Source organism: Emiliania huxleyi (assembly GCF_000372725.1).
Source record: "Emiliania huxleyi CCMP1516 chromosome Unknown EMIHUscaffold_193, whole genome shotgun sequence".
Classification (NCBI taxonomy): domain Eukaryota; phylum Haptophyta; order Isochrysidales; family Noelaerhabdaceae; genus Emiliania; species Emiliania huxleyi.
Window position 1 is genome coordinate 4,648 of NW_005200659.1, and position 13,082 is coordinate 17,729.

At 66.2% G+C, this 13,082-nt stretch overlaps 3 protein-coding genes across 3 annotated transcripts in view; 2 read left to right on the forward strand and 1 right to left on the reverse strand.

Annotated features, from left to right (window-relative positions):
- EMIHUDRAFT_233566 (hypothetical protein) overlaps window positions 1-815 on the forward strand; it is a gene marked incomplete at both ends in the record, with an annotated part of 1,855 nt that extends 1,040 nt beyond the window's left edge. The window contains 2 exons of the mRNA XM_005782058.1: window positions 21-392; window positions 591-815. Coding sequence (XP_005782115.1) covers window positions 21-392; window positions 591-815 — 597 coding nt within the window. The remainder of the gene's footprint in view (window positions 1-20; window positions 393-590) is intronic.
- Window positions 816-3,152: 2,337 nt separating this feature from the next.
- EMIHUDRAFT_113594 (hypothetical protein) lies at window positions 3,153-4,193 on the reverse strand (the record flags this gene model as incomplete). Its single annotated transcript, XM_005782059.1, has 1 exon — window positions 3,153-4,193. The coding sequence occupies one exon, from the start codon at window positions 4,191-4,193 to the stop codon at window positions 3,153-3,155; it is 1,041 nt and encodes a 346-aa protein (XP_005782116.1).
- Window positions 4,194-4,748: 555 nt separating this feature from the next.
- Window positions 4,749-5,447, forward strand: EMIHUDRAFT_233568 (hypothetical protein; the record flags this gene model as incomplete). The annotated part of the gene is made up of 1 exon (XM_005782060.1): window positions 4,749-5,447. One exon carries the CDS (start codon window positions 4,749-4,751, stop codon window positions 5,445-5,447), a length of 699 nt encoding a protein of 232 aa, XP_005782117.1.
- Between the last annotated feature and the right edge of the window lie 7,635 nt (window positions 5,448-13,082).

The window sequence follows — 13,082 nt, forward strand, 5'->3', positions numbered from 1 at the left end:
GTGCCGTGTGGATCAACCAGGGCAAGTTTGCCGCCAACGGGGGATGCGGCTGGGTGCTCAAGCCGCCGCGGCTGCTCTGCGGCGCGTCCGCCGCCGCCGCATTGGCGCCCGCGCCGTTGCTGCTGCGCGTGTCCGTGCTGAGCGGCCACGACCTCCCGCCTCCGGAGCCGGGGCTGATCGAGCGCTCGCTCATGCGGTCCACCAGCCGGTCAAGCCGCAGGTCGCTGTTCGCGTCGGAGGGCAGTGGCGGAGGCGGCCGGCCGGACTCGCCGGGAAGCCCGAACCGCTGCAAACCGCCCGCCAGGAAGAGCGCGGTGGACCCGTTTGTGGTCATCGAGGTCACGGGCGCGGCGGCGGACGCGGCCGACACGTGCAGCGCGCGCACGCAGACTGTGAGCGGCGGCGGGGAGAACCCGGAGTGGGGGGAGACGTTCGAGTTTGAGGCGCCGCCGCCGCCGTCCCCACCCACGCCGCCACCGCCGCCATCGCCACCGCCGCCTCTGCCTTCTGCTCGCGCGCACTGGCCTCGGTGCGCACCTCGACACGCCCGAGAGACACGCCCGAGAGACGGCCCGGGGCGCACTCGCTAGGTGGCGGAGCCGGACGTGGCCGTGCTACTCTTTACCGTGTGGGACGACGACGTGCTGTCGGCGGACGACTTCATGGGGCAGTACGCGCTGCCCGTCCGCTGCCTAAGGCGCGGTGTGCGGTGCGTCCCCCTCAGGCGCGCAGACGGCACACCGCATGAGGGCGCGCCGTGCCTGCTCGTCCGCGTGGAGAGCGAGAGTCAGAAGCAGGAGGGGAAGGCGATATGACCTCTCTTCTTTAGTGCCGGCGGTGTCCGCTGTCGGCGTGTCAGAGCGCCTTTTGCGAGTAACAAACAAAGTACGTATGTGCTCTCGTTCTTCTCTCTCTTCGCGGTCTTTTTTATATATACACTTTTACGCGATATAGCCGTCTGCAGTGGGGTACTCTAGAGTTACACACACACTGCACACAGACACACACACCTCTTTCCGACAAAATATAAAACGCCCCGTCCAGGCCCCGTCCAACGGCGCGTTGCCGTGGGGGGTGCTCGTCTAGGTGCTCGTGACGACGCCCCCTCGTTTTGAGGGAGCCGCGCCCCCCCACGCCCCACCCACACCCAGTCAGAGCCCAAAGCCAAGCAGGGCCGGCCGCCAGCCGCGAGCCGCCCCTCGACCAAGCCGCCCCCTGCCACTACAGCGCGTCACGCGACCGCTCGACCGCGGGTCTCAGCTCCGGCCCTCTCGCGTGGAGCTGTCGTCCCCCCTCTCGCTCTCGGATTCGAAATGCGCGGGAAAACGGATATCGGCATATCGCCTCGGCGCGGGACCTCTCGATTTTACCGCCCGCTCGGGTGGGACTGCGACGCAGCGCGTCCGTCGTTCGTGAGGTCGACGGGGCGCGCGTGTCAGCGAGAGAGTTGCGGGCGGAGCCATACCCGACTTTTTCGAAGACGAGCCCAGCGCCACGGTGGCCAGCCGTGCCTTCGCGGGAGTCGCCTCTCCAGCCGCGTCCCGTCGGCACTGTCCCTGAGTGCGTCCCGCCTTGGCGGCACACACTCGGCGAGGACAGTCCGGCCGACGGGAACGTGTCGCGTGCCGGCGACGATTGCGGCGTGTGGGTGTGTGTTCGAAGGCTCGCTCAAAAAAGAGAGGGGACCAGGATTCCAGAAATGGTTGTGTCCCCTCTCGCGCTGCTCGCTCGCCCGTGCGGAGGGCATGGCCGCGGAGGAGGCGAGTACGCGCTGCCAGGCCTTCCACAGACAGCCTCTTGGGCAGACTGAGGGTCGGCTTTGCGTGGCGTAGCCCGTGCGCTGCGCTGCGCAAAGCTGCGTGTGCTGAAGGTGCATCTGGTGCTTCCTTTCGGAAGTGCGCACCTCCTGCAGCTGGTGGAAGGCCGTGCCGCCGCTCGCCTGCTCCGTGGACAGGGCGGGGAGGCGGCACCGCAGCGCCGCAGCGTCCGCTGCACGCCGGTGCAGCACTTTGCTGCCTGGCGGGCAGCATGCTGGTGCTGTGCGCGGTGTTTGCGAGGCGGCTTTGGCGCTGTACTGCCAGCCGCGGCGAGTGGCGCGAGGCACGCGCGGCGCCGCGCGTGGCCCGGACGGCGCCAAAGAGCGCGCTCGATGAGCCAGCCGGCGCGGCGCGAGCGCCGTGCAAGCTGGCACATCGTCTGCATGCTGCCGTCAATTCTCTGGTCGACGGCGGTCAATCTCACGATTGTCGATCAAAACCGGCGGGCTTTGTGACGCCGTTTACGCAATCGTTTTTTGGCTTCGCTTTCTCTTTTGCTTGTTTTTATTTCGTTTTTTCTTTTACGAAGCGACGGAGGCGGGGGCGGGCGGGCGCTAACTACGGGCAACTACATGTCGAAGGTTCGAGGTCGACTACTCGCCGCCTGGGTCGTTTGGGGCGCGCGGCTCCGTCGAGGACCGGGCGCGCCCCTTTCCCGGCGCGGCGTAGGTCCCACTCTGACGTATAGAGGGGAAGCACGGACAACGGCCCAACTCGTCAATTCCACTCATCTTCTGGTGCCTAGCCCCGTGCAGCGGCGGTCCGGCAGGCTGCCCCCAAGGCCCCCTGGGCCGCTGCGGGTTTTGGAGTTATGCTTTGGCACAGCTTCGGCGATGGCGGCCCCTCTCTGGGGCTTGCATAGGCGGGGAGTCTCCCTCGCTGGTCTCCTCATTCCCTTTTTTCTTTTTCTTTTGAGCTGGGTGTGCCGCCGCGCGGCGCTCGCGCGGCGGCGGCGGTGTGTGTGTGTGTGTGTGGGTGGGTGGGTGGGAGGGGGGGGGCTCGGGGGCGCGCGGGGCAGAGGCTCGACGATCATCGGCTCGCCGAGGGGGGAACGAGGAGGGGGGAATGGGCGGTCGGCGATGGGGTATGATGCAACAGGGCGTACGGGGTAGTCGTCACTTTCCTGCCTCACAAGGGCGGGGCTGTCCCGGAAAGTGAGAAACGCCGGGCAGCGTGACGCATCAACGAAACCTCCCATACGTGTTTGGGCTCCTCCTTCGCTGTCCCATCTCCTCATCTCTTTCCCACCTAGGCGGGGCGGGGGTCGGAGAGAGATTTTTAGAAGCCAACAAGAAATGTGTCACACAGAGTGATTTGCGCTCGGCAGCTTGTCGACTACCAGCCGGAGCCGGAGTCGGAACCGTAGCCGAGATGGTCTTCGAGGGTGTCGAATATGTCATTCGCCTCGCTAGTGGAGCCGGTGCCGCATGAGTCGCGGTCGGAGGAGGAGTCGTCGGAGGAGCGGCCGGAGAACTCGCGCTTGTCGCGCCTGATGCGCTCTGCGCCGAAAATGGAGAACTCGCGCTTGTCGCGCCTGATGCGCTCTGCGAGGGGGCCGGGGTCGTGGTCGTCGTGCTCGAGCGTCGGGTAGGTAGCGCGCCTTGCGACCTTGTCGGCCGTGCTGCCGTCCCAGTAGAAGGTGTACCAGTCGCCGCGAGGGTAGTACCAAGCGTTGACCAACCTGTACCGTCCGAGAGCGGCCGCCTGAGCGGCCTGAGCAGCCGCCTGAGCAGCCGCCTCTGCAGCGGCCGCCGCCGCCGCAGCCTTCTGCGCCGCCGCCTGTGCGGCCTTGAAGTTCTTGCCTTGTTTTGCCTTCTTCTTGGTGCCCATCGAGGTGTCATCAAGTGACTGGCTGGCCCGCCAGAGGTCGTGCTCTGGACGGCTGGGGCAGGGCGACTCACGGGGGGAGGAGGGGGACGAGGGCGGAGGCAGGCACAGCTGCTCTCCGGTGGCCTCGCGTTGGTGGCGGAACCCGATGGTTCCGTCGCAGCCGCGCACTGTGCCGTAAGGGTTGTAGATTTCGAGAGGGAAACGGGCCAACGCTTCCGAGAAGGGGAGAGGAAGACTTGTGGAGCGTAAACAGTAGATGAAATCGACGACGTAGCCGCCGCCGCGCCGCCGCCCGCCCTCGTGGCCGCCATAGACGCGGCTGAGGAAGAGGTCGGCGGTGCGCCCGCTAGGCGGGCAGGCCTTGAAGAAGTTGTTCAGAGAAGTGCGAGTGTTGAGGCCGCGCGCAGCGGCCTGTATCTTGGTGATGAGGATCGTGATGATGATGGTGCCCTTGCGCAGCAGGAGCGCGCGCATCGCCCGCTGAACGCGGGTCGCTGCGGCTTCCTGTGCGAACCCCAGTCGGATGTTCCGCAGCGTGGAGGTCATTGCTGCGATGTCGTCATGCCCAGCAGCCACCCCAGCCTCGCCAAAGGCGCCAGCGAGGCTGGGCAAGCCCGGCAGCTCTGGCGAGCCAACGCGGCCGGCAGCAGGCCCACCTGGGTTCGAACTGGAGGCCAGTCGATCGCAGCCGGGCGCTGACCCGACCAAGCCAGGCGAGGAGTGCTGTGGCTCTGGTCGATTCGGTGCCTCATAAAGCGTCGGCGAGATTGAAAGTTTTGCAGCACGAATCCGACGCGCTCCGTCTCGTCGGCGTCAGTAGGCGCCATGAGGCCGTCTGAGACCGTGGAGACGAGGCCGGGCGCAGCCGTGGCCGGCCGCGCGGCGGCGCCGGACAAGGCGAGCGAGAGCGAAGCGACCAACCAGCTGATAAGGAGACTCTTCTTCGTAGTTGTCGTGGGGTCGGGGGGGCGGCGGGCGCGGGTGCGAGGTGCGGTGCGGTGCGTGCAATCGTGTGTTTGGCGTCATGTCGTGTGTGCCTTCGCTTGTTCCTATTAACAACGACGTCCGAGCTTTCGCACACGAGTCCGCCCTGTCGCACGAATGATGTTGCGCAAACCCGTCCTCCTCATCATCGCAGCTCGTGCAGCGGCCGACTGCTCCCGGCACACGCACTGCGGTTCCTGCCTCTCCAGCGACCAAGACGGGTGCTTTTGGTGCTACGACAACGGCGGCAGCTGCAAGCGCGTCGAGCAGTCCCTTAGCCCGTTCGGCGCATGCTCCGCCTCCGGCATCTCTCTCGACGCCATGACCTGCGAGTGCCGCCCCGACGTGTACACGAGCTGCGAGTGGTGCGCGAAAGCGTCGCATCCGTCCTGCGTCTGGATGTCGGCCAACGCGACCGGCTCTGTCTCCTACTCTATCGCGACGCCGCTCGGCACGACACGCGGCGAGCTCCCTCCCTTCCGGCTGGCGCAAGGACGCTGCTGGGCCGGCTCCGGCTTCGGTCCGGCGGGAACGACGGCAAACACGACCCTCCGACTCGGCGAGTGGGCGGTGTCGGCCGCGGTGAGTGTGGTCCCGTCTGAATGGTACTGGGCGCAGTGCTCGGTGCAGGAGGGCTGGATGGCGTTGCTAGTGGCGCTGCCTTCCCTCCTCCTCGCGGCGGCGCTGGCTCGTTGCTGCTGCCTCGCCAAGCGGCGGCGGGCGCACGGGGCGGCGCTCCTCGTCCACGCAGTGCCAGTCGAGCCGGTGCCGCCGCCGGTGCCCGTGGTGCACCCCCAAGGACCGCGGAATGCGTGATTCGGCGGTCCCCGCCGCCGCGTGGTGCCCCGTGCCGGAGATTGAGCCGGGCTGCCGGACTCGGACCTCTCAGCTCAGTCATCGTATATCTCTGTTCGGGCGCACTAGAGCGACTTGGGAGAGCTTTCTGGCTGTTGAGTGTTGTTCACATACTAGTGGGGGACCTGCGGCGGTACCCGCCTCTGTTGTTCGGGCAGTGAGAGACGCAGGATCTGCACGCAAAGTGGGGCCACTCCGCACTTTCATTTTGGTTTTGCATCCATCAGCACTCATAAGTCAGTCAAAGCAGTCGTGGCACGTGAGCGCAGAGTCGCTGCATGCAACGGCGCCGCCACACGCTCCGGACGACCGACACACCGACACACCACGCACAATGGGAGGCTATCGCGCACGATCGGCCATCGCACCCACCGCAAACACCTCGCCGCACAGATGGGGGGAGGCATAATCCCACACACACCGGAGCAGCGCAGACACCTTACACGTCAGCGCTCGCTCGATGTGGCCGGCGCTCTCCCCTCTCCTATCGCCGTTTCAACGGCGGCGTGCGGCCACGCGCCGCGCCGAGCCGGTCTCGGCGGGAGACCTCGGAGCCGCACGCGATGCGGGCATGCGCGATGGCTCCGTTGGCTCCGTGCCTAAGGCAGATAGATTAGGGTGTGAGCTGCGGCAGCCACCGTTTCTGTACCTCGATCACGTGCAGGCCGTCGGAGGCCGCGCTGGATGGCCCAGGGCCGGCGGCGGTGAAGGCGTCCGTCGATGAAGGGATGTCGTCGAGGGAGCCATCGTCCTACGCGGCTGGTGCACCGGTCCAGTTGTCGGAGTTCGAGATCGCCGTCGACTTGGAGAGTTCGGCCCGTCGACGAACTCACGGAATGTGAGCGACTTGGTGCACGCTGATAGTCGAGCATCATGGCTCGCACCTCATCATGAGCGCAAGGAACTCGCCCAGGGGCCAGCTGTTGGCGTCGCCGTTTTGATCGAGCTGCATCCACTGCATGGTTTCGTAGTCAAGCTTAAACGCCCAGGAGTTGGCGCCTGGGTGACTTGCTGATGAGAGCGCCTTCCAGGCGGGTAGTCGTGCCCCTCACCTAAGGTCATACGGCGGCGTCAGAGGGGGGGAGGGGCGCGAAGCGTGAACATGAAGGCAAGCAGGTGGCTGCACCTGGCCAAAGCCGGCGACCTCAAACTTGTCGTAGGTTGTGCGGGTATCGCTGAGCGTGAGAGGGACTGGATCGGCAGCAGCGCGGGCGGCAGCGGCCGGAGAGGCCGGAGAGCCGTCCGACGGAGGCCGGTCGTGCATCGGCGCGTCGGCCGTAGGGGCCGGGGGGGCGGCGGCATCCATCGCTGCGGGTCGCTGCGGGCCGACGATTGTGGACTGATCGATCGTATCGGGCGGCTTTCGGCTGGGACGTTCTACGGTTAAACCAAGAGCGTCGGCGCCGACACGAGAGACTTATAAGGGTAGAAAAAGAGAGAAAAGTCGTTCGAGTGTCGACCCAAACATCATCCCAGCAGGGTCGGTAGTTCTTGAGAGAGATTTTAGAAAAACCAACAAGAAATCACGACTCTCACAGTGATTTGGGCCTCGGCAGCTTGTCAGCCCTCAGCCGAAGCTGGGGCCCCGGTCCCTCTGGGCCGGCGCGGGGGCCCCAGAGGGTGTCCATGCGGGGGGGAGATGGGGTGGTCCCATGGCCCGCCGCAGGCGCCGATTTTTTCGGGATTTTTTTTGGCGATTTTTGCCCTGTCGGCGCTGCGGAGCGACGGCACAGACGGCACACCACCGAGCTCTCCGGCGGGGAATCATTTCGGCGAAGGCGGGCTCTGGCGTCTCGGTGATGCGCTCCGATCTCGACGCGTCGACCTCGACGGAGGTGGACGCGCACGAGGCGCAGTGGCGGGCCGGCGTCAACCGCCAAGCACGTCCAGACGCCCCTTCGCAAAGGCGGGCGGCGTCATTGGCTGCTGCAGCCAAGCGGCGGCGGATAAGGACATGAACAACATACCTGCGCAAGCCGTCGCCGCCCGGGCGGCCGCAGGCGGTGCCATCTCAACCCACTCTCGGCACCGCTGCACGTGCGTGCTCCCTCTCCCACCCAACTCGGCTCCACTCTCGTCCACCAGCGCCCACCCCATCATCTGCTCTCAGGCTGATTGCGGCGTGTGTTGCGCAATGCCGACCCACCAGACGCTGGCCAGAGCATGATTGTGATGCCTCTGTCTGGGCCGGGGGGGCGTTCGACAGCGCGCGAGGCTGCCTCCCTGCCCTTTGCGACGCTTGCGACCACTGCTGAGTTGCATGCAGTACAGAGTAGCAGTGGTGGGGAGGGCTTGCGCCCCCCCCCCCCCGGCAGAATGGTAAACTCGTGTCTACTCACCTCGTCGGCTCCATCGGCTGCCTCTCCTCGTGCGCCGGCTGCCTCTCCATCCAACCGCTTCTGCGTCCTTCTCTGCCCGGTGCTCGCGATGTCGCTCTGCCGAGAGGGTCACCGCCGGCGTAGGCGGAGCGGCGGGCCCTTCATTACAGAGACAACAAAGACATTTCACCCCTCGGGCTGTTGTCCTTGGAGCACTTGGAGTGCAGTCATCAACCTCACATCCAGGGCCGGGGAGCTGAGAAGCGCACCCAGCGAGCCGGATGATCGGCATCGGGCTACGGGCTAGAGAGCCCTGACCCCTAGCTAGGGGGGGGTGCGCATTCGCAGGGCAAGGGCCTTAAAGTAAACACGGGTCTCCGAGGGTTAGCTCCGCGCTCCAGGTTTCCCCTAGCAGCAGAACGCCCCCTCTACTCGGAGCTAGTATACCATGTTCAAACTCCGCACTTTAATTCGAACTTTCTCGCCTCGGCTCGTGGGGCTCGGGAGCAGTCAAGCAGGTGTGCGGGGTGGGCGGGAGGGGGCCTGGGAGCATTTTTTTGCATTTCCGAGGCGAGCGTGGGCCGTGGTGGGCCCCTCCGGGCCTCTCTCAGCAGCACGGAAAGTAGCGCGCGACAGAGCGCTGTTCTCGGCCCCCTGAGCGTATTGGGACGAGCCAGACTAGCATGCACATCGCCTTGGCACGTAGGACGCACGACTTACCCACGCACACCCCGGTGACAATCTTGGAAATCTCCCGACAATCTCCCCAAATCTCCTCCCGCTCTCGCGAGTAGCGCGGCGCAGCGGGGCGCGTTGATGTCGATGAATGCAGTGTGGACTCCTTTTCGACACTCTCTAGCACCGGTGAACACACAGGCGTTGCTTCCGAGGTGGTAAAAATCTGTGAATGCCCGCCGAAGTTGTCGCGGTTTTCCGACTTGTCTCGTGCTCGAGCCATGCCGAAAAGAGCGGGCGCAGGCCTGGGACAGCGTCGCAAAAGCGGCCAAGGAGTCCGTCCCGGCTCCAGGCCAGGACCAGATCGCCGCTCGGTACCGCCAGTTTGCGACTCTGTGCCTGCGCAGTCGTCGCTATCTCACGCTTCCGATCTCGTCACAACAGGCGCCCTCGCCGAGTGCAACGTCCTCGCGGCCGCAAAGCCGTGCTGGCTCGCGCAGAGTCGGCGTCGCAAAGAACCTGAGAGCACCGCGGCATGCTACGGTTGGCGACGTCCTCGGCGAGGCCATGGAGCTGCATAGCACGAGCGACGAGGGCCGCCGCGACGGGATCTACAACCAGAGAGAGCACGGACGCCGAGGATCGCTCTCCCGTGCAGCGCCGCAGCGGCTCGTCGGCGGCTCGTCGGCTGCGGCCTCGAACGGAGATCGCATGGAGGTTGACGAGGAACCTCCCTCTCTGAGCAGTGCTCCAGCGGAGCCTGCGCAGCAGCAGCAGCAGCAGCAAGCAAGCGTGCTCACGCTGGTGGCAGACATCGGACGCCTCGAGCTGGAGGAGGTTGGCCACCGTGCCGCCGCTCGCGAAGCGATTACAGCGACAACCGGGACGCAAACATCAGGCGTGCCGACGCCTCGCGAGCTGCGTGCCCAAGCCCGGCTCGACTTGCAAGTCGTAGGGCTGCGCGAGGAGGAGCGGCGGCGGCAGCGGCTGCACGCGGCGGCAACGACGAGGCTCGTTCGAGAACTGGCGCTGAAGCTCTCGAACCCGCTGCGACACTTTGGCGGGGGTGCATTCATTCAGTTGATGATGTGCGAATTCGTCATGCGGCCAGAGGTACAGGGCCGCTCCGGCCGCTCCCTCGGCGTAGCGTTTCGCTCGCAGCTGCTGCTGGTGTACGAGCCCAGCGACGTGCCGACGCTCCCGGGCCTCTACAGCCTCGACGTCTTGCAGGCGTCGCTCAACACTCCGCTGTTGCAGCGGGCCGCCCTGCAGGCGATCGACGACGTGAAGCTCTTCTCGCTCCACCTGCCCGGCGTGCTCGGCAAGGTGGAGCCGACAGAGGCCGACTCGCTCCTCGGCCTGTGGCAGCGCGCGGCGGAGGTGCGGGCAGCGGAGGCGCGCCGGCCGCAGCGCGGCCGGCCACGCAATCGCATCGAGTACGCGCTGCGTCAAAACATGACGGGTAATCGTTACTCGGCCGCCCTGCGCAAGGCCGTGTACTTGTACCGCCACAAAAGCGGGACGGAGCGCTCAATCTCGATGCGCGGCGCTGCGTCGCTCGCTCGGGATGGCGCCACGCTCCTGTTCGACATCTCGGACGACGATATCGCACGCGTGCGGCTGCCGAGCGCGGGCACGTGCTCCCTCATCGACCGGGCCGTCCACCGGGTGCAGCGCATGCAAGAGGTGGAGTTCACCTTCTCGCGCGTGACCTACTTCGTCGCCTTCGGGCACGCGCAGACCCTCCCTCCTCCGCCACCGCTACTGGCACCTCCGCCTCCGCCGCCACTCTCAACCGCGCGGCCGCCACCAGCTCTGCCAGCTCCGCCGCCGCCACTTCCTCCGCCGCGGCCTCTAGCTCCACCACGGATGCGGCCTCTAGCGGTGCTGCTGGCTCCGCCCAGGCCGGTTCGTCTACCGTCTCCTCAGAAGCTGGGCTCGGCATCTCGTGGACAGAGCTAGAGCCGACGCTCTACGGCCGGGCGACCCAGCGTCGCTCGAGCTGCCCCGTGCCGACGGACAGGTACGACGAGCACTTGAACGACATCATTGTGCATAACATGCAGGACCTCTCACCGTGGGCCGACAGCCAGGACGTGCAGGCGAGGGCGCCGATCTCGGGGATGACGATTCGCGCCGGATCGCTCTTCAACCGCTTCAAATCGGGAGCCCCCACCGGGTGGGTGGCGAAGCTGTTCGCGGGCGAGGCACCGACGGAGCGCAAGCTGGTCATGCAGCGCTTTACCGACGGCAGCGAGTTTGGCGGGCACTGGCACCAGCTCCTCTTCTTCGTCGACCAGAGACGGGTGCTCTACCACGAGCCCTATGGCGGCGCAATCGACTCGGGCATCGCGTCTTGCTTCCACCGGAGCCCCGGGCCTGCCGCCGGCTGGGCGCTGGAGGTGGTGGATGTGCAGCTGCAGTCTTGCACTCACGAGTGCGCGCTCTGGGTGGACTTTGTCGCGGAGGTGGCTGTCGACTACGTGAGGAGCGACCTGACTCGCTCCTTCAGCGAGTACCTTCGCGGGTGCGCTCTCCCTGTGTGTGTGTGTGCATGCCTGCGATAAGGCTGACCGGTGTCGCGCCGCCCCCGCAGGCGTGAGGAGATCACCCCGCTCAACGGCATGCGGCGGACTTGCACGGCGATGAAGACGGCGAAGGCAAAAAACAACGCCTTCGTCGCACAGCGCCGAAACGACGTGCGCACGCTGTTACGTCTAGCCTATGTCCAGCGCCAACTGCCGCACACAGGCTCCGCAACGCTGACCGCCTTTGGCGCAGCGGCGGAGCAGGAGCCTGCCGAGGACACAGACTCGGACTTTGAGATGTTGACCTAGACCGACGTGTGATTCAGATAGTTGTCTTCAGATGTGTGTGTGATTCAGATGTGTGTGCGTGTGATTTTCGGCACGGGTATAGATTAGAAGGAACGTATCGTCACACACACCCTCTTTGAGAGAGGGACACAGCGTGGTGCACAGTAGCGGGCTAGCTTCTACAGAGGCAACCGGTCCGAGGGCGAGCGTTTCGCTCGCCCTGATGCGCATGAGCGACGTGGAAGCTCTCGACCGGCGCAGATGCCACGGGCGACACCAATCCCAGCCTCAAAAGGCGAGGAGGGCTGGTGGAGTGCCCAGACGGCAGTGGCTTCCGAAGAACTTTTTGCGGGTGACGCAAAGGATCCGAGGAGAGAGCACCTCGGCTGCCGGCGAGGCATCCGCCCCGCGCCCACACATCTGATGGAAAGTGCGAAGAAGCGGTGGCGGCAGGCTAGCCACCGGTGGGGCACACGGAGCGATATGGCGTTCGGCTGCGATTTGAGTGCAACCGGGTGACGCATCTCCTCCACAGAGACGCGGGGACGGCGTGCCTGCGAGGCGCCCGATATGCGCCAACGGACCCAATGGAAAGTGCGAAGCGAGCACTCGACGGCTCGCAGCCTGTGGACGGAGCACGAGAGCTCGAACCTCGCACTCTCGTGCAAAATCGGCACCTCGGAGCGCCTTTTTCACACCGCATTCGAGCCCATGAAAACAACAATGTACCCCAAGCAGCACGATCACGCCTCGCACCGGTGCGGTGGTGCCGGGCGGCTCTAGGGGGTCAGGCTGGCTGCATGGCACCACCCGTAGCCCGTTTTGCTGCCCTGGCATCACCCGGAGGGGGGATTGAACATGGTACTAGTAAACACTCGACACGGACTCGACGCCCATCCACACCCGGCACCTCACCACACCGGACCCCTCTTCGAGGTCTCCCAACTTTCACTCCGGGGCGTCTTCCCCCACCTCTCGGTCCTTCCTCCTGGCCGCATCCCGATAGTTGTGCGACGGGCGCGGGGCCCGGCCTCCCCTCCTAGCCTTTTTCGGCTGCGGCCCCGCCGCCGTCTCGTCTTCTCTGCCTGATCCTGTCGACTCCGCCTCCGGCGATCCCACGCCCGACTCCCCGGGTGAGGGCGGCGGCATCACTCGTCGCCACTCCTCTCCGGGAGGTCGGGCCGGCTCTCCCCGGTCAGCGAGTCGCGCCCGCACCCGTGGCCTCTCTATCGTTCTCGGCTCGCCCTCCCCTTCCTCCTGCTCCTCACTAAACTCGGGAAGGCGCGGTCCCTTTTGTCGTAAGTCACGGCGGTCTATCCAACGCCGCGACGGGTCTACCCCTGGTGGGCTCACACGGCCCGGTTCCACTCTCAGAGGCCGAGTCAGCTCGACTCTCACCTCCTCCGAGAGTTGACCCCAAGCCCCCCCCGGGGCCCTCCGGCCACGGCCCTCCGGTTCGCCGGCGGGCCCGTTATCGTATTGCGGCGACTCCCCTCCCCCAGCTCCTCCTCTCGGGTACTCCAGCCTCCGGTGGGGCGGCTCCGGATCCCTCTGATTATTCCGAGTGGGACCACACGGTGGCGGCTCCGCCGGCGGCGGGGGTGGAGGCGGAGGCGGGGGTGGCGGGCACGGTGGCGGCCCTCGCGGCCAACGCGCCTGGTGTGGAGCCGCTGGGGCGGCCCCACGACCCTGCAGCCGTTCCAGCGGCGGGGGCGGAAGTGGCAGCGTGGGTGGCGGAAACAGTGGCGGCACTGGCGGCCGCACCGCCTGGTATGGGGCCTCAGAGT